Genomic DNA, 21,061 nt, shown 5'->3' on the forward strand with positions numbered 1-21,061 from the left:
GGGGCTCCTGGAGTCACAGCTCCTGCTTGAAGAGCAGATGGTAGCCATGGCTAGGTGGATCTTTGTACAGGTTCAGCTTGTGGACCAATTGTGCCCATTCCTGGACTGAAAGGCTTTGCTCACCGTGATTCATACTTAGTCCCCTCCCATGTGGATTACTGTATTGCCCTCTACACAGGATTGTCCTTGAAGAGCATTTGGAAGTTGCAGTTGGTCCAGAATTCAGTGGTATGGGCAATTTTGGTGTTTCTTGTTCCACCCATATAACACCACTACGTCATGAGCTGTACCGGCTCCCAGTGCATTTATGTATGTATAAAGACTTACTTTTTCTGTTTGACATGTGGAAGCCAACTGGCCTAGAAACTGGATCATAGTACAGTGGTACCTCGGTTCACGGACGCTTCTGTTCACGAACAATTTGGTTCGCGACCAGCACCGTTCGCAAAATTTTGCTTCCGTTCGTGAACTTTGCATTGGGTGACGAACATGACCCACGGCCATTTCCCCTGCTGTGACACATGGTCGTGGCTTCCTGTAGGGAGGGGGACTCTCCCTCCAAACAATAACCGCCTCCCCACCCACCTTCCTGTCCTCCACGCCAGAAGTCGCCTCGAGGAAGGTTAGTGTTCTCTCTCTTCATACTGTACTGTACTGTACTTTGTTTTATGTTTTTGTGGTTTTAAAAAAAATACATATGGTTCAGAACAGATTAACCGTATTTACACTGAACCTTATGGGAAAAGTTGATTCAGTTGGTGACCAAAATCGGTTGGCAACCACATTCGTAGGGGTCAGAACGGATTAACTGTATTTACATTGAACCTTATGGGAAATTTGATTCGGGTCGCAACCAATTCGGTTTGCAACCAGAGTAGAGTCGCGGAACGAATTAAGTTCGTGAACCGAGGTACCACTGTAGTTGAATTGGGAGCCTACAGTGCTGAAGGCCAGCAGACCAATTTAGGAGACAAAGGGGCACTCAACTCTCTCCCAGTATTTTGCTGCTGCCCACAGCATTTTGTTGCCGAAGCCCACTGCTTCGCCCTGCCTTCTTGTGGGGCCGGCTTCGGCTTCTCCTGCACAGAGGAATGATGCTGAGAGAGGCAGGAGCCTTGGTGTGGATTCTGACCGCAGGTCTTGGATCATTCAGTTATCAAACATCCACAGAGACTTGGTGATATGACAGTTTCTTTTATCAGCAGAGCTCCATGTTATTTTGGAACAGCCTTCCCTAACCTGGCTTACCTCCAGATATGTTGGCTTACAGTGCAGAATGCTCCTCGTCAGCCAATACTTCTGGCAGGTGCCAGGCTGGGAATGGCTGAAGTTGGATCTGTATGGACTTGGAAGAAACGTTTGTGCCACTGAAATGGTTGAACAGATGCCTGTAATGTGCAGCTTCTAAGTCGCACTAACTTCACTTGAAGCAGCATTCCAAGTCAGTGCTTAGTTTAGCTGTGGCTTATTTCAACCAAATTGTGTAATCTCCCACAACAAACCGAACCGTAAGCTACCCCCAGGGATGGCTTCACAACACCCTGTGCAAGATGCTTGTTTGACTTAAGTTAAGTATGCCTTCTGGGCAAGATCTGGACAAACCCCAACCGGTCCCTACAGCCTTTCATCTTCTCAAGGCACGGCCTTCCTTCTTCTACGTTTCGCACCCCAGGAGGAGAACGCTGGCCAGCGGCAGCGGCGCTCCCTTGCCAGGCGGCGAAACCCAATCGGCGCGCACCGGAACGTCTTCGCCGTTCCCTCGCTGCTCCGGGGCGTGTGTGGGGAGGGGGGCGTGGCGGGCGGCCGGGCTGCGCGTCCTCGCCCCTCTCCCTCCCTCCCACCCTCCCTCCGACTTCCTCACCGGGCGGGGCGCGGGGGGGATCGCCGGCCTGCAGCCTCCAGGGGGCGCAGCGCAGCGCCGGGCCGGCCGGCCGGAGTCCTCGGCGGCGCTTCGGCTTGGTTGGTGCCCGCGCGGCTGCGTGGGAAAAAGGAAAAACAGGCGAGGCGGGTCTCGCAGGGAGAGGCGGCTCTTGCCGCAGAGAGGCGGCCTTGCCCTGCGAGACCGGGGCCCTTCTCCCGCCCGGTCTTTGCGCTCTTCGCCGCCTTTCGGCTTTCCGGCGAGCATCCTCGGGAAGAAGCAGCAGGAGGTCGGTTAAAAGAAAAGAACGGGGAGGGGGCGCCTCGGGCGGCGGGAAGACGGGTGCGAGGCGAGGTCCCGGGTCTTGGCGGAGGAGGCGAGAGAGTTGCTGGGCGAAGAAGGCACGAGCCGGAGCGCGCCCGGGCGCCTGGCGCGCTGTTGCGGTCGGCGTTCGCGCGTCCTGTGGCTTTTGCAAACTCCGACCGCCTCCAGCCGGGCGGTCCGCGCGAGGGAGGCCAGCGGCGGGTGGCTTAGCGGTGGCGTGGACCTCGGCGAGGACGGGCACGTGCGGGGCGGCCTGGCTTCGACTCCGAGGCGAGACCAACTTCGGCTCCGAATCCCGCTCCGAGGGAAGCCGGGGGCCCTGCCCTCCAAAGAGGTGGGTGAGGAAAGAGTCCCGCTCCCCGCTCCTTGCGGCTCGCGTCCGCGGGGCAGTGGACAGCGCTGGACTCCGCAGGACTTACTTCGGAATAGCCCTGGCTAGGAAGGCTCCCCCGCGGGCCGCCTTTGCGGGGTTGGAACTCTCGCCCAGCCGGCGCAGGCTGGCCCAAATCGATGCCCTCAGCGGGGCTGGACTAGCAGATCTACTATCCGCCCCCCCCCCCCCCACTGCCCCGGTTAACACTCACGGGTGGGAGCCACCGCTCAGCAGTCCTGGAGGGCCGCTGAACGTCTTTCTGATGCCTTCAGGTTGGTTCAAGGAGGAGTTTCTGCTCGAACCAGAACAAGTTTGTTCTGGGTGCGCTGCTGGTTTGGGTGCTCAGGGCCGTGGAAGCAGGTTGGGGGAAGGCTGCTTTGCGCGGTTCTCGCTGACTTCAACCCTCAGCCTGCTTCACACATTGCCTAAGCCATAATGCGGTTTAGGCTTGGCTTGTTTGGGTGCATCCAGCCACGATGACTTTTAAAGCATCGCTTGTGGAGCCCGGCGGTCTGTGCTTCTCAGCGGTGGGAAACAAGGGGAGAAAAGGATCTCTTTATTGGCCTTCCTCGCTTAGTTTCAATGTGGGGAGAGCACCGGTTTACAACTATTCCACCCTTTGTTGGCAGGGCATTCTGGGGGCTGTAACCCGACACATCGGGAAGGCTGAGGAAAACTGGTTGACCTGGAGACACCCAAGAAAAACAAACCATAACTAGGAGAATTTCAGGGGTTTCTTAATTCAGCTTGAATCTCAACGCCTGCGTGTATATTAAAATCAGCAGAGGAGGGGGAGATACTTTCAGTAAAGGGAGGGAGCTGGTGGGGACCCTAACAAGTTCATGCAGGAATTCCTGAATCGCTTCCTTGGAAAGAAGAGCCAAGCAGCCTCCCTCCCCTTTTCCCCATGTAGAGTTATGTAACTGGGTGGTGCTGTTCAGAGCTGTTTTGAAAAAGGTGCGACTGTCTTAGTGGTGAATTTTTTATTCATTGAGTGACACTTGAATGTGCCCCTGGCTGTTGAGATTATGAAAGAAGAACAAGAAAGCTGCAGCTGAAGCTTCTCCTCCACTTCCTTCTAGTAATGATACTACTCCCTTTCCTCTACTAATAGTAGAAGTGGCCCAGGCAAGATTCTTGTTCAAAAAGCACAGGGCTGTTCCATGGTACCTGACATAGTATAGCACGGGACCGGGTCAATGTGCTGACTTTGGTCCTGGGCATGCTTGCTTTTTATTCAGTTGAAGGAATCGCTCTATTTTTGATCCGGTGGTTCAACTTTATAAAACAGACCTTTCTGCCCCCCCTCCCCCCATTTCTGGGCTTTAAGTCTGTCTTCTCCAATCTGGCCCCCTCCATTTAGGCTAGGACTGCAGCCTTCAGAATTCCCACCAGAGCTTTAGAGAGAGGTGTCATGAGGAAGACAGGAAAACATGAAACTGGCCAAGAGGGGAAATAAAGTTTGCACTGGCTGGAAGTGATGGGCATCAAAATTCAAGTCATCCAGGAAAGACACTGGTTGGGAAAATGTCATGCAAGAACCAAAAGAAAACTATGTTTTAATAATTATCCTGCATTGATGGGAGGATACTGGAGAATCCCAAAGAATTTCAAAAAGGGGAACTCAAGATTGGTCCTCACAACTAAATGATTGTTCTCTTCTGTAAGTGCTGTGGGTAGAATATAACATTACATAATAGAAAGTACGATTTAGGTTAAAAACCCTAGGAAGACCATTGCACCTTTCAAAGCACTGAACGAAGCCCTTTTTTCTGAATGTGCTAGTGTGGGACAGAATGTCGTGTGCTTTCAAAAAAATGTGCAAGGGTGGAGAAGAGAACCGTATTTAAAAGTGGCATTTCCCCACCTCTGGATGAAAGTTAGTACAGACTGTACCACTGATTCTCAACTCCTTGTATCCTACTTTCCACCCATCGCTCTTGTCAAAGAACCTGGGTCTCGGTAGAAATAAAAAGCTCATTTTCCCCAGGACATGTAGATGTTTTTAAGCACTCCATTATTATGGGTATCATTTACAGCAGGTTTCAAAGAGTTGATTAAAGTTTCGATTCTTTACCTTGTAGCTCACCTAAATTGCTTTTGAGTCTTTCCGTGGGACGCGTGTCGTTAGTTAACAACCGCTGGTCTGTACAGCAAGTAGGCAGCTGGGTGTTTTCCAGATGCCCATCAGAACTTCCTGTGTCCTTGGCCTTCGAACATCCTGGCTGGAGCATGTAAGATTTGGCCCCAAACAGCCACCTGTCTGAACCAGTCTGACTTTGACTGTTTTACCTGATTATTTCAATTCAGATCTACAGTCCTAGTGATGGGCTTTGAAGGTCTGGCTCTTCACCCAGGCTTTAGGTCCGGTGTAGCCCCTTTCAAGGAGTGGATTTGTTGCTGCCTGCTTTTTCCATCTTTGCCGGTTCTGTTACTGCTGTATTATTTTTTATTGTTTTATACTTCTTATTTTTCTTGGGAACTGCCCAGAGTGGTTGAGAGTTGGGCAGTGTACAAATTGAAATAAATTAATTAATGTTGTTAGGATCTTGGGAACAAATTACGGCTTGTGCAAACATGGATGGCTATATTGTGTCAATCTTTTGGCTCCCTGCCGCATTGTTTTAGATCAGTGTTTCTCAACCTTGGGAACTTTAAGACGTGTGGACTTCAACTCCCAGAATTCCCTAGCCAGCCCTGCTGGCTAGGGAATTCTGGGAGTTGAAGTCCACACGTCTTAAAGTTCCCAAGGCTGAGAAACACTGTTTTAGATGAATGGGACATTATGAATCAACTCCTTTTTAAAAAATCTCTTGTGGCCTGTTTCTTTTGTTACAGTTAGGAGACTGCTGATTTCTGGAGAGTTGAGCAAATACAGGCAGGCGGGCATTTGAGTGCCTGGTTTCTCACATCTGAAGGATAGTACAGTCCCTGTTTTATGCCAAGATCCCAGATAGAAACAAACGAATAGCAGGCAATGGGAGGGAACCAGGCCACACATATCAGCCTTCCCTACCCAGGCACCCTCTGGATGTGTGAGGACCACAGGTCTCTGACTCATCATTGGCTAAGAACATGCTTAGCCAGGTACCTGGCCATCCCATGTTCTACTTTTGTGCAAAAATTGGATCCTAAAGTAATCAACTATGCTTGGTTTGCTTGGCACCCAAAGCCACAAAAAGACAGACATGGGTTAATATTAACAAAGCTTTAGCCTGAAGTGCAAATGTGTCTGCTGAGTTGTTCTCAACCTGGTTAAAGTCTTACCTACGTGAACATAGCTGACGCTGATTGGCTTTGACTAGATTTTCCCAGCGTACCAGGGAAAAAGGGAGGGAGGACAAACTTCTGGAGAGTCTGAAGGGGAAATTATGCAAAATATACATTTCTTTTCCTGAGTGTGTGAAGCAAAGGAAGGGAGAGCTTTCTTCATTAAAAAAATTTTTTTAGCATGCTTAAAAATAATGGGAGAGAATGTTGTCTGTTTCTTCAGTTGTGGTTTGAGGGTCTTCTGGGGGTGCGTGCAGTTTTCAGACATCAGGAGTCCCCTCCTGCTCAGTAGGGCAAAACCAGAGAACTGACTGGACCTGGTTAGCTGGTTTCTGTAATAACCGGAGGGCACCATCAGCTGTGCAGCAAATATTCAGCTGCACTCTCACCAATTTTCAGCGCATAGTTTTTCTTGCTGGAGAAGGAAAAAAAGCAACATGGATTCATTAGGACCTGTTTAAACTCATCCAGGAAACTGAGTTCCTGCCTCTCAAATGATCTCATTGCAACATCAGATACGGCCAGTGTGTCCCCAGGAAACCAGATAAATAAAGAACTGAAATAAAAGGACCTCCAACACCGCCCTTGTGCAGAAAAGAACTCAACCCTGGCCATGAGTTTTAATCTGGCCTCACCGAAAACACAGTGAGTTTCCTTTGGTTGCACTTGCTGGCTTCAGAGTAGACTTTGGGGGTGCTTTTCCTTTAAGGGTTGCAACGCCAAGTCTGTTATTTCATGAAATGATCTCAGTCAGATGAAGATTTGGCCTGAGCACTGAATTAGCCATCTCTGGCAGTAGATGAAAAGATGTCTTTGAAATTGGGAGGCAAGGGCGGCATTTCCAGGAAGAATAAGGCTGAGTGTGGTATTGTTTAAAGGAGAATCAAAGCCATTAAAAAAAAAACTGCTCTAATTATTTCATCTGCAAAATATTTTATCTTTGCCAAAAATAAAACAAAGATCAAGCTTCCTTTGGAGATCTTTCATGTAGCTAATTTCACAATCAAAACCCCTAAGATATCCTGTCCTGGGTGTGGCTATAAATCACCACAACTTTTGCTGTTGTGGATTGGACAAATACAAACCAAGAGTGCAGCATCCTTTTTTCAACAACATCTGCTCAGGTGGTAAGGTGCAGATATCCTGTTTCTGATTATGGAGGTTCCATTCTCAGCTGCCATGATGAATAAACCCCTCCAAACTGAATCAGTAGACCTCTTGTGTAGTAGGGAGTTCCATATAGGGAACATGCAAAATACTTCCTTGGACCTTTTGGTGAGTGACTTTGTATTCCAGATGTGCTCATAAACCTCTGTCCTTCACTCTGTTGCTGTGTGGATTCTGTACAGAAGGAGATCAGATTTGAGCACCGCTGCTGTAAGATCAGATCTGAGTGTAATCTCTGTTTATATAACCCTTATCGAGTGGTGTTTGAGGACAGAAAAGAAAAAGTTTAAAAATGAATTAAATGCATTCAGAGGTTTTGTTAGCAGTTGCCCATCCCTTCCCTTCCTATTCGCTAAATATCACTCAACTCCACTGAGTTGGAAAGGGGGATTGGAGAAGAGGAGTCCACAGATGTGGGCTTGCCCAGATGGATTTCGTGGTCAGATTTTCCTTCCTTGTATAAAATGAGGGGTTTTTTGCCACTCTTGTTGCCACTTTTTCAATTCTCTTGAAAACTTGTTCAGTGATGATCTGTTCACATACCCTCTTGTCCTGGCCTGTGATAACCCTAGAGGCTGCATTCACACAACAAGCTAAACTTGGTTAGTTTTAATCATGGCTTGTTTTTAATTGGCTTACAGTGTTCCGTGAATCCAGCCTGTTTGGCTGGCGATTCCATACTGTGTGCGAAGTTGAAAAACAGGTTCATCGAGTGTGGACCAGGTGGGGTGTGCCACATGAATACAGTCAGCATGTCCTGCTTCTCCTGGGTTTCGGGGTTGGCCTGGGACCTCACTGAGCCTGGGACCGGTCTTCAGGTCTGGGAATCAGGATATGTCCAGAAACCGACAGCTTGCTTCCAAAGCTCTGTGTTGTGGCTCTGCTCTTTGGGGTTTTGCTAGTGTGTTAGGCTGAGGGCTACTTATCCCCAAGGCCTTCACCCTCCTTATCACACTCGCTCAGCACAGAATCTCCCTTTCAACACATTACAAATTGTTTGCAGCCTGATAACGTTAGGGGAAAGCTCATGTTAGCTACAAGAAAGCACAAAGAATATGCAAGCTTGTATAAGTCTTACTGGATACCAGACAGCTTTTGCCTAATTGTTGTGTGTGTTTGCCATTAAGCTGCAACTTGCACATCTGTCCCCAAAAAAGTAGAAAACTTCCAAAACCTTTTTTGTCATCTGAATTGTTCTTCTGGGCGATCTTCACTAACCCACTTAACCTTGATACCGAGTGAACCCATTTTTCTGATTTGCGCATCAGTTACTGATTACTGTGCATCAGTTATGGCAACTCTCCTAGATATTTCTGGAGACCCACCTGCCGGCAAGAAGAAAGCATTCCTCTCTTCTGGCCATCCGAAATGGTTAGTTAGCAAGAGTATTATTAATAAGGGCAGCACCAGAACCTGGGGAACTGTCTTGATCATTCCCTCCAGAACCATGGATGGTTGAACATGAAGTGAGAATGCTTTCTTAAGGGAGATAGAGAAGATATTATTAAAGTAGATAATATATAAATGACCTCCCATTGTGTGGAAGTCGCCATTACAGTTGTGAAGAACTTTACTCCTGTATCTCTGTAGAACTTTACTCCTGTTATCTCTGCTTTAACTCTAAAGTGGTCCTCTCAAAGTGTGTTACCCTTCCTTTCAAGATCTTCATGTGGTTAGCGTGGCCAGCCTTTCTTCCCCCAGTGCTTCCAGATGTGTCAGATTGCCAAGTCCATCACCTGTAGTTAGTGTGGTGGGAGTTGGAGACCAACACATCTGGAGGACCTTTGACTGGGGACAACCAATGCAGAGGAGGCTACTGCTGATTTGCCTGATGTAGTCACAGTCACCCATTTGGTTCTCTGAGTAAATCTCAGTCAAGTTTTGGCATCTGACAGATAGTGAAATGTAACCCGGATCCAACCCTCTCCCATCCAGAAAGCATAGCCTGATTGAAGAAGAAGAAGAAGAAGACATTTCAGGACATAACCCATATGCGCAAGATGGCAGAGCTGCCAGAATGAATATCAGGGCCTGGAGATCATCTTTAAGATCAGAAAACAAGGATGATGAAGAATCTTTATCCACTGGAGGTTTAGATGGGTGGCTCAAACAGCAGTTAAAGAAAGGAGCCTCGGTGTTTGTCCTTCTACTGAGCCTGGGTGGTGCACGGGGAGCATTGTGTTCTCTGCCCGTGGAATGGCGCACAGCAGCCCTCTTGTGAGGCTGAAAAGCTTATCTGGTGTCACTGCTGCCTGATTAAAGGCTATCACGTGCATTCCAGTTGATGCCTCCCTTATGCAGCTAGCTCTGCACACTTGACTTTTGGCTAGGAGAGAAAAACAAGTCTAGAGGGGGGAAAAACAGCTGCTAGATGGTGCAGAGGTGCTGCGGCAGGCGGTCCTTTAAGAAGCATTATCTCTTCCCAGTCTCTCTCTGGCAGTGTTTCTCAACCTTGGCCACTTGAAGATGGGTGGACTTCAACTCCCAGAATTCCCCAGCCAGCCTTGCCAATTCTGGCTGGGGAATTCTGGGAGTTGAAGTCCACACATCTTCAAGTGGCCAAGGTTGAGAAACAGTGCTCTATGGGCACACAGATGCACCCCCAGAGCAAGCCAGTGTCACTTCTCCTGTAATTTTCTCCCATCTCCAAGAAGTTAGGAGTACGGTACTTTGTTTCTTCACGTCTACCACTGACTTCACCGGCATGCCTTTTTAGGCAATCCAAATGTTTCTCTAACTCCTCTGAACTGCTGTATCCTAAGCTATATCTTGTCATTTTTACATCCAGGAAGTTCTCCTTCTGTACTGATATAGCCGGGCACACGTGCACCCGCCTGATTTAGCGAATCCGTTGCTTGGGGGGGGGGCGTTTGTGTATGGGTTAAATTTATCTGGAGGTAGGTAATTTGTTTAAAAAAAAAAATCAATCGGTCTCTGGATTATTGGGAGCGTTTTGTAAAATCTGAGTTAAGGTAAGAATGGTTTGGAGTCATTTAGATGGCAGCTACTGATGTTCTTCTGCCTGGACCACGGCTTCTGCTTAAGCCTCCAATTTCTGGCTGTTCAAGTCTGGCCTTCAAATGCTCCAGGCTGTTGCAGGTAGAACCAAAAAGCGCGACACAACTGAGCGCAGTTCTTGTTAACGGTCAGGATAGAATTTGCACCTTGTTCCTTTTTGCACTCCTGTTTCGATTGTATCCAAGTAGCGTAGCACTAGGTATGTTTATTTAAAAGCAAGTCCTGCTGGGTTTGGTGAAGCTGAACTTCCAGATGAAGAGGCACCGGGTGCAGCCTAAGTTCCTGTTTAACTGTGGGGGGTGGCATTTGTGCACACATCTGCTTCCTCCAAATGGCCCGCCGGCCCATGACTTCTGTCATTCTAGCGTGCTGGTAAAAATCAGTCCCACTGGCTTTGCTCTGCTCTCTCTCTGAATGTCTTTTTCCCAATTTTCAAGGTTTCTCCCCTTCCTGTCATGGCAACCATCGTATCCGAAAAACTCAGCCACCTCTTCATCAACATCCAGCACTTGTGCAAAATCCCTCGACTTCTGGCAGAGGCGTTGCCTGCTCCGTCCTCCACAGTGGGAGCCTCCGACGTGCCCCAGCTTTTCCGGAAGCCCTACATCCACGCCGGCTACCGACCCCTCCACCAGAGCTGGACCTTCTACTTCCTGTCCCTGTTCCAGCAGCACAACGAAGCCCTCAATGTCTGGACCCACCTGCTGGCAGCTTTCATTCTGCTGGGGAAGTTCTGGCAACTCTCCCAGACAGTTGATTTTGTGGGGGACCCGCATGCCCAGCCCCTCTTTGTCTTGGCTGTGTCTTCCATCATCTACTCAACCTTCAGCACCTCGGCTCACCTCTTGCAAGCCAAGTCGGAGTTCTGCCACTATACTTTCTTCTTTTTGGACTACGTGGGGGTTGCCACGTACCAGTATGGTAGCGCTTTAGTGCATTACTACTATGCCATTGAGCCAGAATGGCATGCCTGGATTGCCAGTTTCTACATTCCCAGTGCTGTGGTGTTGGCTTGGTTGTCGTGTGCTGGTTCCTGCTATGCCAAATACCGATGCCCGCACCTCTCTTCTCTGCAGGGCAGGCTCTGCCAGGAAATGCCCTCGGCAGTGGCCTACGCCTTAGACATCAGCCCTGTGCTCCACCGTATTTATACCTCCACCATCTCTGGGCAAAGCGATTTGGCTGTTTCCTACCATAAGTGCCACGTTCTGTGTTTTCTGGTTGCAGCCTTTTTTTTCGCCTACCCCTACCCAGAGAAGTGGTTTCCCGGGAAGTGTCACTTTGTTGGACAAGGCCACCAGATCTTCCACATGTTCCTCATACTTTGTACCTTCACCCAGGTGGAGGCCGTGCTTCTAGACTACCGAACTAGGCGGCCCATCTATTCTCAGCTGCATGGCAGCCTGGCTCCCTTTTTTTCCGCTCTGTGCCTTTTCCTGATGGCTTGCTGTAGCCTCACGGCCGTCTACATGACTGTGAAAGTCAAACGCAAAATCTGGCAGAAGCGGGAGTGAGCAAGGGGACGCAGGCTGGTGGGGACCTATCTCCAGCTTCCTCTTTAGTTACACTTGCTTGGTAACAACTGGGTATGTCTGTCCTGCTGTCATTTAGGAAACTGAATAGGATGGATAGCTATTGCTGGGGTGTTCCCCTCCTCCTGCAATGAATATGTTGCTTGTGTGTTGCTCTGTCCAGGCAGCTGAGATGGTAAGTTGGAGGTTGCATCAGAAAGGAAGTGGCAGAACTGTTTGGGGAAAGGAATTCTTGTTTCGTTTCTTGGAGGGTGTAACTATGCTGTCTCCAATTCAAGGGAGAACACATTGTTGGTATGCTTCTCAGAAGCTACATTCCTCTTTCTTGCATACTTCTGAATCAGAGCGTGGCAGCCTTCGGGGTGTCAGGAATCGACTTCAGTATTGTAAGAGCTCCACCAATGGGACCCTGGTGCCAGAGGCATCTGTTTAGGATCCTGAGGCCAGAAATTGGTTCTGAATACCAAAACTAGATGGAGCAGCCCAACGTTCATCCGGGGGTTCCCTAAACTTCCTTCATTTCCGCAGCGCTGGACAGGTAATGGGTGGAAGGGTTACCTTCACTGCTGCCCTTAAAACATGGCAGCCAGCCGTCCTTGCCAGTTGGCTGTGAGCCACACCGAGAGCTCCTAATACTTCCAGATACACTTTTTGTCCGTTCCTGTTTTGGATGGCGGAAGAGCTTCAGGAGAAGAAGTTGGAGGAACAGACTTTCTAGCCTCTATCTGGGGTAAAGCTGCCCTTGCTCTGTGCTGCATTGGTCTTGTGGATTTGTTTTTCCCCCAGCCCCTTTGCGCTATGCAGCCACAGCCTCACAATTCTGTGCCCTGCTTCAGGGAACTCGTGCAGAACTGGTGCCTTCACCGATTGCCTTCTGCAATATCCAGACAAAAGCATCCTTGCTTCTTCTGGGAAAGCGTCTTGCACTTCTTCTTGTCTTTGGAAACAGTGATCCAGGCCTTGGGAAACCTGCCAGGTGGATGTGCCTTCAGAAGAGCATCCGTCTATCCAAATCTTTGTATATGGGGTGACATTACTTATGTTATTTTTACTGCAGCGGTAAGCTTGTTTTGAGAGGATAACCTGGGTCAAAGCTGCCCGTATGTGGGTCAAATTGGGGCTTGAGAAGGGGGAAGAGCTGGGTTTTGATGGCTGGTTTTTCCAGAGGGAAGTCCATGCAACGATAATGGGTTGAGCTAAAAGACTCTAAAGCAGGGCTCTGGAGTTCCCCAAAAATTATCCAAGGGTTCCTTATACCAAATTTAATTGTCTATCCATTTGCTACCCAGTCTCATCTCCTCTGGTGTTTTACATGGAGATGGGGCTTCCCTGCCCTCTGCAACCTGCCCTTTTTAACTGGCAATGCCAAGGATTGAGCCCAGCACTTCTCCCATGGCAAACATTTGTGATGCCACCAAGCTGTAGTCCCTGGGCTAGAAGATCTCCAAGTTCCTCCCAACTCTAGGATGCTCAGCTAGATTGCACTCTGTGAAATTCTGCACCAGGCATCATTTTATTGGGCCTCTCTTCCACGAGTATATGCTCAACCCTGTTCTAAAACCCCATCTGCATTCACGGCTGTTGCCGTACTGCAGTGTTGCTCAAGCTTGGCAAGTTTAAGATACGGGCTGGCTGGGGAATTCTGGGAACTGAAGTCCAACCATCTTAAGCTTGCCAAAGTTGAGAACCACTGCCATATTGTATGCCAAAGAGTGCCAGATGCATTTTTTGAAGACACGTTCCTCTCATCTTTTGGACGCTTCCAAACTCCAGTGCATTCTTACCCAGAGTGTGTGAGGCTGCAGCTTCAGTTTGCCAAATACACGTCCTGTTTTTCTCAGGAGGGTTGAAATTGAAATCACTCAACCGAGTCAGTAGAGAAATACTTGGGGACACTTTGCAATGGGTTGGATCTGGATGAAGTCTGTTTACTTCAGCTGCAATCCTGCACACATTGATAGGGACTCAGCCGTGCTAAATTCCGTGGGGCTTTCTTCTGCGTAAACGAGCGTGGGATCTAGCTTTGTCATGAGTGTCTTTTACCCTGTTTTCAGGGGAGCTTAATGGCAGTTCACGTGGTCCAGATCCAAACAGCGACTAGTTACATTAGTGTTCCTCAAACTTATGGGAATTACTGAAGCTGAAGCCCAGCGCCCGTGGGAGGACTAGCGGAGGGCAAGTGCAGGCTGAGACATGGTGTGGACAACTTTTCCAGCATCAGGACCCGTCCTGGGTTTTCTAAACAGAGCAATTTGACGTGGTTTGACCTTTGCAAAATGCTTGCATGGTTCAATATTTAGACCAGACGTGGTCACACCTCTGTTTCTTGGCAGACCTCACAGCCTGCTTTGTGTCCAAAATTGGGAGTGCAGATTGCCAGAGGTGGGGGGGCAACTCCCCACCACCACCATTAATCTAAGGCCAAAGGTAGGCTTAAGGGAGGGTCAAAACCAAATGTATAGATTCTAAGGGGAAGAAGCAAATATCTGGGTCACCCCATCTGTCGAATACCAGACCCACTTCTGGGATTGCTCCCAAGTGTTCTTAGCTTTTTCTGTCTTCCGAAAAATGCAGCCATCTCTGTTGGAGATACGTTGAGTCAGTTAGAAAATGGGTTAGGTTTATCCTTCCAACATCAACAATAAGGAGCTTTATGCTGCCTTCTGTTCCTTGAGTTCAATGATCTGGAGACACGATAACGAAAAAGCACAGGTTTCAGTCTCCTTATGAATTCAGGTTTCGGGGAAAGATGATCTTAACTGATATCCTGAAGTGGCTGTAAGACTTGTGTAAAGAAATCAATGAGAAAATGGAATGGCAGGGAGAAAAGCGGCGGGGGGGGGGAGCTTTTCCTGCCAGACTAGTTTTTCCCAGGCTGTAAACCTTTTCTTGACCCCTCCACCCAACCCCCCTCCCTATCAGAATTATAAAGTTGCCTAGCTCAAACATTTTGGACTGGATTATATTTATGGATCTGTACATTTGGCCCAAATCTTTCTACCAATTGCCCTAGATGTTTAAAGATGGTTTTCAGTCACTCTGCAGAATTTTTGTAGAAAGGAAGTCTGGATACGTGTGTGTGTTTCTTGTCTCTCCTACCTTTTGTACACGTTAGAGGACCTTGACGCCTCCACTTGTTTCTATTAAAAAAAAGGAAAAAAAACTTTTTATAAGCCAGATAGTCTAACCTTCTGCCTCGTTTATCCCGCACGACACTGCCTTCATCCGTGGGGAGAGGAGGGGGCTCTGGAGCCAGATGTTGCAGCGAGGAACGCTCTTATGCATACCCACGTGCTATTCTGTATCTCGTTCTGCTCCAGACAGAGTTTTGGGGGAACGAGACTTTTTTAGTCCTCGCTGGGACGATTTTATGAGGAGGGCAGTGGTGGTGGGGAGAGTCTGTTTTGACTACGTAGAAGGATTGGCACTCCCTGCCCTGGGCCTGGAAATCGGTAGTGGCAAGGACTGTGGGGAGTCACTTCCTGCAGCTCCCGTCCCCTGGGATCTTGAGGGAGATTGCATTTAAAAGCTTTCAGCAGAGAAACACAGTTATGTCCTGCGGATCAGGACTGGGCTTGGGAGCAACGGGGTGCTGGTGGGTTCAGAGGGGAAGACAGAGTCTTCCGAAGAGACCCATGCCAGCTTTTGCCTGCTCTGTCCCGAGCTTCTAGCGACGACTTCGGAAAGATCTGTGAAAAACAGTTCTGCGCGTGTGTCTCAAAAGCAGCTGTGGAGAGCTGAGAAGTGGGAAGGGGAAAGTACGTGTAGTTCCCCTTTGGATATAGATGCGCTTTGTGAGTGACATCGAGCAGAGACACTCCTTCGTTGCGCAAGTCAACTTGCATGTGATTCCACCAGGGTGATCCGGCCTGGCTCCAAAGCTAAGTGGCATTGGAAAATCTCAGAGCCGGAGCCCAAGCTGGAAATTGAAAAAATAACCTGGAAGAAGACTACGGCAAATCACTTCCTATGGCTGCTGAGAAAACTAGGTAAATATGTCCATGTAGTCATCATGCATTGGGCTCCATCCAAAGGTGCACCACTCCTCCGCCTCTCTTTGCAGTCCCCATGGCTCCTTTTCGGGGAGGGGAGGGGAGGGAGGGAGGGAGGAAAAGAGGAAGGAAGGAGAGACAGAGACAGAGACCCACCCACCCACTGGTAATTTGTCATCTCCAGGAGAAGATGTGCACGGTGAACCTGTGAACAGTCCAGTCTGGGCTTCCGGAGGATGGGGGTTGCATTTCAGCATCTTCCTCCTGGTTATTTTGCTTCACCTTAGCTGAGTTAAGAATGTGGGTAGAGAAAAAGAGATGGTGGTAGCAGCAAAGAAGGTATTGCACCTTATCTCATGAACAAGAGCAGTCTATCTGAGCAGCCAGAGTCTGAAATTTCAACAATAATCTAACTCTTTTCAAGCTGTGATCTTCTAGGCTATACCTGACACGCAACAAGCTAGTTTGAGATAATGGGAGTTGTAGTCAAGCCACATCTGGAGATTCAAGGCTGAGATTTAAAAAAAAAAAACCTAACAGAAAATACCATTACCTAAGTTCTTATATTTTCCATAATATCAAAAGAAAGTGGGAAATGTTAGCTAATTTCACAAAATTCTGGGGATTGTGTATGAAGATGAGCCCCCACCCAAAAAAGGCAAACATAACAGTGTTTAGGAGAAACAGTGTTTCTGTTCTGGAGATAAAGTTATTTCACTGTCTGATTTGAAAAATGACATGGCAGCTGACAGATTCATCCCCCCCGCCCCCCAAAGCTTGCTGCAGTGTGACCACATTGCTGAAGACAATATCATAGCTTGCTGTGAACACCGACAGACAATTTGCATGCGATGAATGTCTCAAAAAAGACAGCACATTTCTAGCCCTCCTTGCAAGAGGCGTCCAGATTCAGATCTTAGGATAGGCTGGTTTCTTCTGCCGTCCCCTCCTCCACATTCTTTCAGTTGTCCGGGATTGCAAGATTGGAAAGAGAGAAAAACAAGTCTCAAATCGTTTAATAAACAAAAGCAAATGTGCACTGCAAAGAAGCATACAATGTATGGTTTCCGTTGCATAATTGTTTTTTTTTTTTTAAACGGAAGTAAGAAAACAAGCAGTTCCCAGAAAGGCCAGGGACGATTTCTCCATCTCTGCAATTTGGCAAGGACAAGTTTCAAACCAGGAAATCTTACTTGTGCAAAAACATGTCTGCTGCTCATAGAGAACCAATCTGCCTTTTTCAACAGTTCTCCTTTGTATTCAGTTTCATCCGAGGTGGAAGTTGGGACTTGCCTTCAACTAGGAAAAAATCCCCGTTTCTTGCAAATGATGCTCTTGGGTTGAACGCGCAGGAGTCTGCACCAGTTGAAACAGTTCTAACTCCCAGAATGGTGGGTACTCGGAGCTCAAGAAGCAGAGCGAATTGGGCTGGTGTTCCTTGACTTGCTCTTCAGTCCTGTTGACTTGCCAAGGAAAATCAGCCTTGCTGGGCTGGTAGCTTTCAAGCAGCCTTCTCTCAATCCAGTGGTCTCCAGAAGTCTTGGGTTGAAACTCCCATGATCCTCAGCCCTGTTGACTGAGGATGATGGAACTGGAGTCCAGTATCTGGAGGATGCCAAGTGGGAGAAGAGCTTCCGGCAAGACTGCCCAGGTCTTGGAAATCGAGAGGCCCAGGCTCTTACTCCGACGAAAATGACTTTTTCTTTTCCCAAAGTGACATTCAGTGGCAAAAGAGCTGCCTGTCTTGGAAGATTTTTCCAATGCCCTTGTGAGCTCTGCCAGCTGCCACTGGCTGCCTGGAGCCAGAAGCCATCAGCTCCGGTCCTCTGTCCTTGCCTGGCTCTGAAACTAAACAGCCCCAAAGATGTTTGGTGACAGATTGAGTTCCAGGCAGACAGGCCCTGATGTAATCCAGACAGCTTCCCTGGCTGTTGGTCTTGATGACCCGCTTGGAATATTTACACCCATTTTGCGCTAGATAAGTAGGCATTATAAGCTTTGTACTTTGCCATGATTAAGGTTGTGGACCTCACTGATCTGAGGTTTCTTATTAAAAAAAACAAACAGCATTCTCATTGTGCGGCAATTTGGTGAGGTGGTCTGCAAAATTCTTTCAGTTCTGGCTCTTTCTCTAGCCCAGTGTTTCTCAACCTTGGCCGCTTTAAGATGCGTGGACTTCAACTCCCAGAATTCCCCATGCTGGCTGGGGAATTCTGGGAGTTGAAGTCCACGCATCTTAAAGCGGCCAAGGTTGAGAAACACTGTTCTAGCCGATGATCACAGGGTCACCTGGAAGGTAAGCTGTGGATTAAAATGTGACATCTTGGGAGATCTGGAGCTACGGACCTCCTGCATGTTGGGTAGGCGCCTGGTGCTCCGCCCAAGCTCTTCCTGGGCTCCTTTTCTTTTGGCTTCAGCTGGTGGTTTTCAAAACAGCAGGGAGTGGAGGATGCCTCATCGTATACAGCCGAGCAGAACATCTCTTCCTGTTGACTGCATCAGATAAGCAGCTGTGCACTCCCTGACTTCATTCTGTGGTTGTCCCCGCTGGAGGACAATTGCCACATGGGTCTCCTCCCCCTCGGCGTCCCTCTCCAGGACTCTGCACACGCTCTCATGACTCAGCACGGAAACACTTTTATTTTGATTCTGAAATGGCTTTTGGGGTGTGGCACATGCCAGCCAGATCCTAAGAGTACTTCCTCTGATTTTTTTTTTTTAAGCAGCTGAACAAACTATAAAAAGCATTCTCCATTGTGTCACTGTAGCTGTTCCTAATAAAAAGAACATCCTATCCTATGTTTTTCTCATCGTTTGGGCTCTACTGAACCAAACCCCACTGCAGGCGCTTTATAAGCCTAGTAGATCCTGTTGAAAGTTTTATTGAACTGCAAAAACATCTTCACCCAGAGTCAATGTCTCTTGCAAACCTACATGCGCGAGAGAAAATTATCCGGAGCTCTTAACTGCCCCTACCCATAAAAAATGCTCACAGTTCCTCTGATGAGTCTTAGTTTGCTTTAAACATTTTATTAGCTTGGCCTCTGACACAGTTATGGGCAGTGATGCAAAACAAATAAAATAAACTCATCCATGGCTATACAAATGTCAAGGCAAATGAGTTAAGGGTTCTCTAAAGATTAACGGATGCCGCTAGAGCATTTGAGACCCTGGATTCTGAGATCACAAGGATGGAGGGCTTTTGAGACATTGACTTCCAAGACTGATAAATCCTTAGATTAATAGATTGTACAAAATATGTATGTCAAGATGTAGTTTTAGAGTAAGGTTATTATATGATTCATTTATATCTGCCGTATAAGAAGTCAGAAGTTATTTGTTTTGTATTTCTTTTTTCCTCTTTTTCTTCTCTGTTGTCCACCAGTTTTGTTTACCTTCCTTCCTTCCTTCCTTCCTTCCTTCCTTCCTTCCTTCCTTCCTTCCTTCCTTCCTTCCTTCCTTCCCCTCCCCTCCCCTCCCCTCCCCTCCCCTTCCCTTCCCTTCCCTTCCCTTCTCCTTGACTCCTTGTTAGTTTTTATCTTTTTGCTTTTTAAAACTTAATAAAGTTCTTTAAAAAAAAAGACTGATAAATCCTGCTGCATTTGGGAGAACCTCTCCCTAATTCTGCTAAGTAGGGCCCTGGACTTCTGCTCCATTGGCCAGTGTTTGTACACGCCTGCTACAGAAAGCAGTTAGAACCAGTTTCCTTGAGGATAGAAACCTGGATGATTTTAAGCCTGAAGACCTTTGGAAGAAAAAAGTGACTGCATGGCATAGCCTCCTACGGTCCTGTTTGAATGGGGTGCTTCTTGTTGATCTTCCGAAAGCAAGAGACTGAGTCACCGGCTGCAAAGAGATCTATTTTCTTCTGAAAAATGGGAAGATGGGTTGGAATCCCATCATTTCTCTTATTTTGACCTTTCTTTCTTTAGCCTCTTTACATTCCAACATGTCAGTGTTGCATGGTGCGTATGTGAATCCAACAGTCACATCTATTTTGAGTCTGAAGTTCCCATCACCAACACTGGCCCTCACTCTCCCTGCCATCAGTATCCCTGATTATTATTCCGCCTTGCCCCTTCCTTTTTTGGGAGCAACCCTACCCTAAGAACAGGAATGTACCACCTGAGGTACATGGCTGCATCTGTCCCCCAAAGCCTTGAATGTGAACCCCCCCAGAGTCTATCCAATGTTACCACCAACCATTATTGGTACAACGGGGAAATTAATGTATAAGTAAGGTAATCGCATTAACCATTTAGATATAATTTGAAGTCAATCCAATTTAGTTTTTTGTCTAGGCTCCACCCACTTCCTGGTCCGTACTGGAGATCCTAATATGGGATGTTTAGATCCTAGAAACCAAGGGTCTCCCTCTACGTGTGTTTTTTGGGGCAACATCTAGTGCCATTACACCTCTTGCAAAAAACAATGTCGCTTTTTTAAAATCTCTTTTTTGAATCTAGTTGGAGAACAGATGGACTACCCTACTCTCTCCCAACTCGCATGAAGTCAGTGAAATAAGAGACCACTTTCCATGGAGCTGAATCTCAAGATACTTTTGGGCACAACCTGGCGTTTTTTCCTGTGTGTTGGGCCAAGGTGGTGGATGAGTCCTTTCTGCTGAGAGAGTTAGTGGGAGTTATGTACTGTACTTATTTTTTACTCAGATTGTTTTTTATTTTTATTGATGTATGCTACTGAAAATCCCAAACTCTGAATGGGGCAGCCTTATAAATTCTTTAAATATGTAAAATAAAAGAAGTTCAGGCCCAACCACATTCCTCCCAAGGGGAAGGTTTCCACTAAAATTTGAAGTTTCTTTCACAGAAGGCCTGGTTTCCGAGCCATTTTAGAAAGCTCTAAGTTTTTGTGTAAACATTAGAATCCCTAATGGTGGTTGTCATCATTCCACATGCTTATCCTGGTTGCTGAGTTGACCCATTTTCTGGCTTGTACACGGAGCCATAATCTAATCAAAACAAGCTGGTTTCACAGCAATTCTACAAGTCAGGAAAGACTGACCCGCCACAGTCTCATACGAATTGCATCAATGCTTCTTCTGGGTAAACATGAAACAAAAAGAGATTTTGGCTTATTAATAATAACAGGGGAATCCAAAGAGGAGGGTTCTGTAGCACGAGGTGGGATTTAATAACAGGACTTCTTGCAGGGACCAAGATGAGAAGCGAACATTTTCCTTGTACCATGCCAGCAGCCTTTTTGAAAAATGCCTCCCATTAGAATTGAAATTAAAACAAACAGGAGGGAAAATTGCTACACTGCCATCAAGCCACTGTAATTTGAGGATGAGGGGAGCAAAGTTGCTCCAACCTGGATGATAAAAACAGTTCTGAACAAGAGCATTTGTACAAATTTCTGTGGACCTCTTGGGAAACCTCTGCCCTCCCCAGTAAGTTTGCACTAAAATGTGTGGTTTTGCTGCACGTTTCTGCAGACAAAGACCTTGTGGACTGTCATTCTTCTTTAATACATAGGCAAACAAGTCTCCTCCTAATTCAATGCA

The 21,061-nt window shown here is 47.5% G+C and overlaps 2 protein-coding genes across 5 annotated transcripts in view; both read left to right on the top strand.

The window, feature by feature from the left end:
* The first annotated feature begins 2,012 nt into the window (after positions 1–2,012).
* Positions 2,013–21,061, top strand: part of AUNIP (aurora kinase A and ninein interacting protein) — a 32,860-nt gene continuing 13,811 nt past the window's right edge. Inside the window, exon 1 of one of the 2 annotated variants that reach the window (XM_088140929.1) lies at positions 2,013–2,147. The gene's annotated coding sequence lies outside the window, so the exon portion shown is untranslated. Of the gene's footprint in view, positions 2,148–2,381; positions 2,517–21,061 lie in introns of those variants that run through there. The other variant, XM_088140932.1, reaches the window with a different exon arrangement.
* PAQR7 (progestin and adipoQ receptor family member 7) lies at positions 2,017–14,458 on the top strand. 3 transcript variants are annotated; one of them, XM_088140927.1, is made up of 2 exons: positions 2,017–2,147; positions 10,448–14,458. In XM_088140927.1, exon 2 carries the CDS (start codon positions 10,466–10,468, stop codon positions 11,522–11,524), a length of 1,059 nt encoding a protein of 352 aa, XP_087997053.1. In that variant the 5' UTR covers positions 2,017–2,147; positions 10,448–10,465; the 3' UTR covers positions 11,525–14,458. The 3 variants fall into 3 exon arrangements, with proteins under 3 accessions (XP_087997053.1, XP_025032392.1, XP_025032395.1); XM_025176624.2 differs by lacking the exon at positions 2,017–2,147 and adding an exon at positions 2,386–2,516; XM_025176627.2 differs by lacking the exon at positions 2,017–2,147 and adding an exon at positions 5,333–6,470.

The sequence above is a fragment of the Python bivittatus genome, unplaced genomic scaffold, assembly GCF_059951505.1.
Source record: "Python bivittatus isolate LINGU-HERP-01145 unplaced genomic scaffold, Pbiv_v1 ctg000250_np1212, whole genome shotgun sequence".
Taxonomy (NCBI): Eukaryota; Metazoa; Chordata; class Lepidosauria; order Squamata; family Pythonidae; genus Python; species Python bivittatus.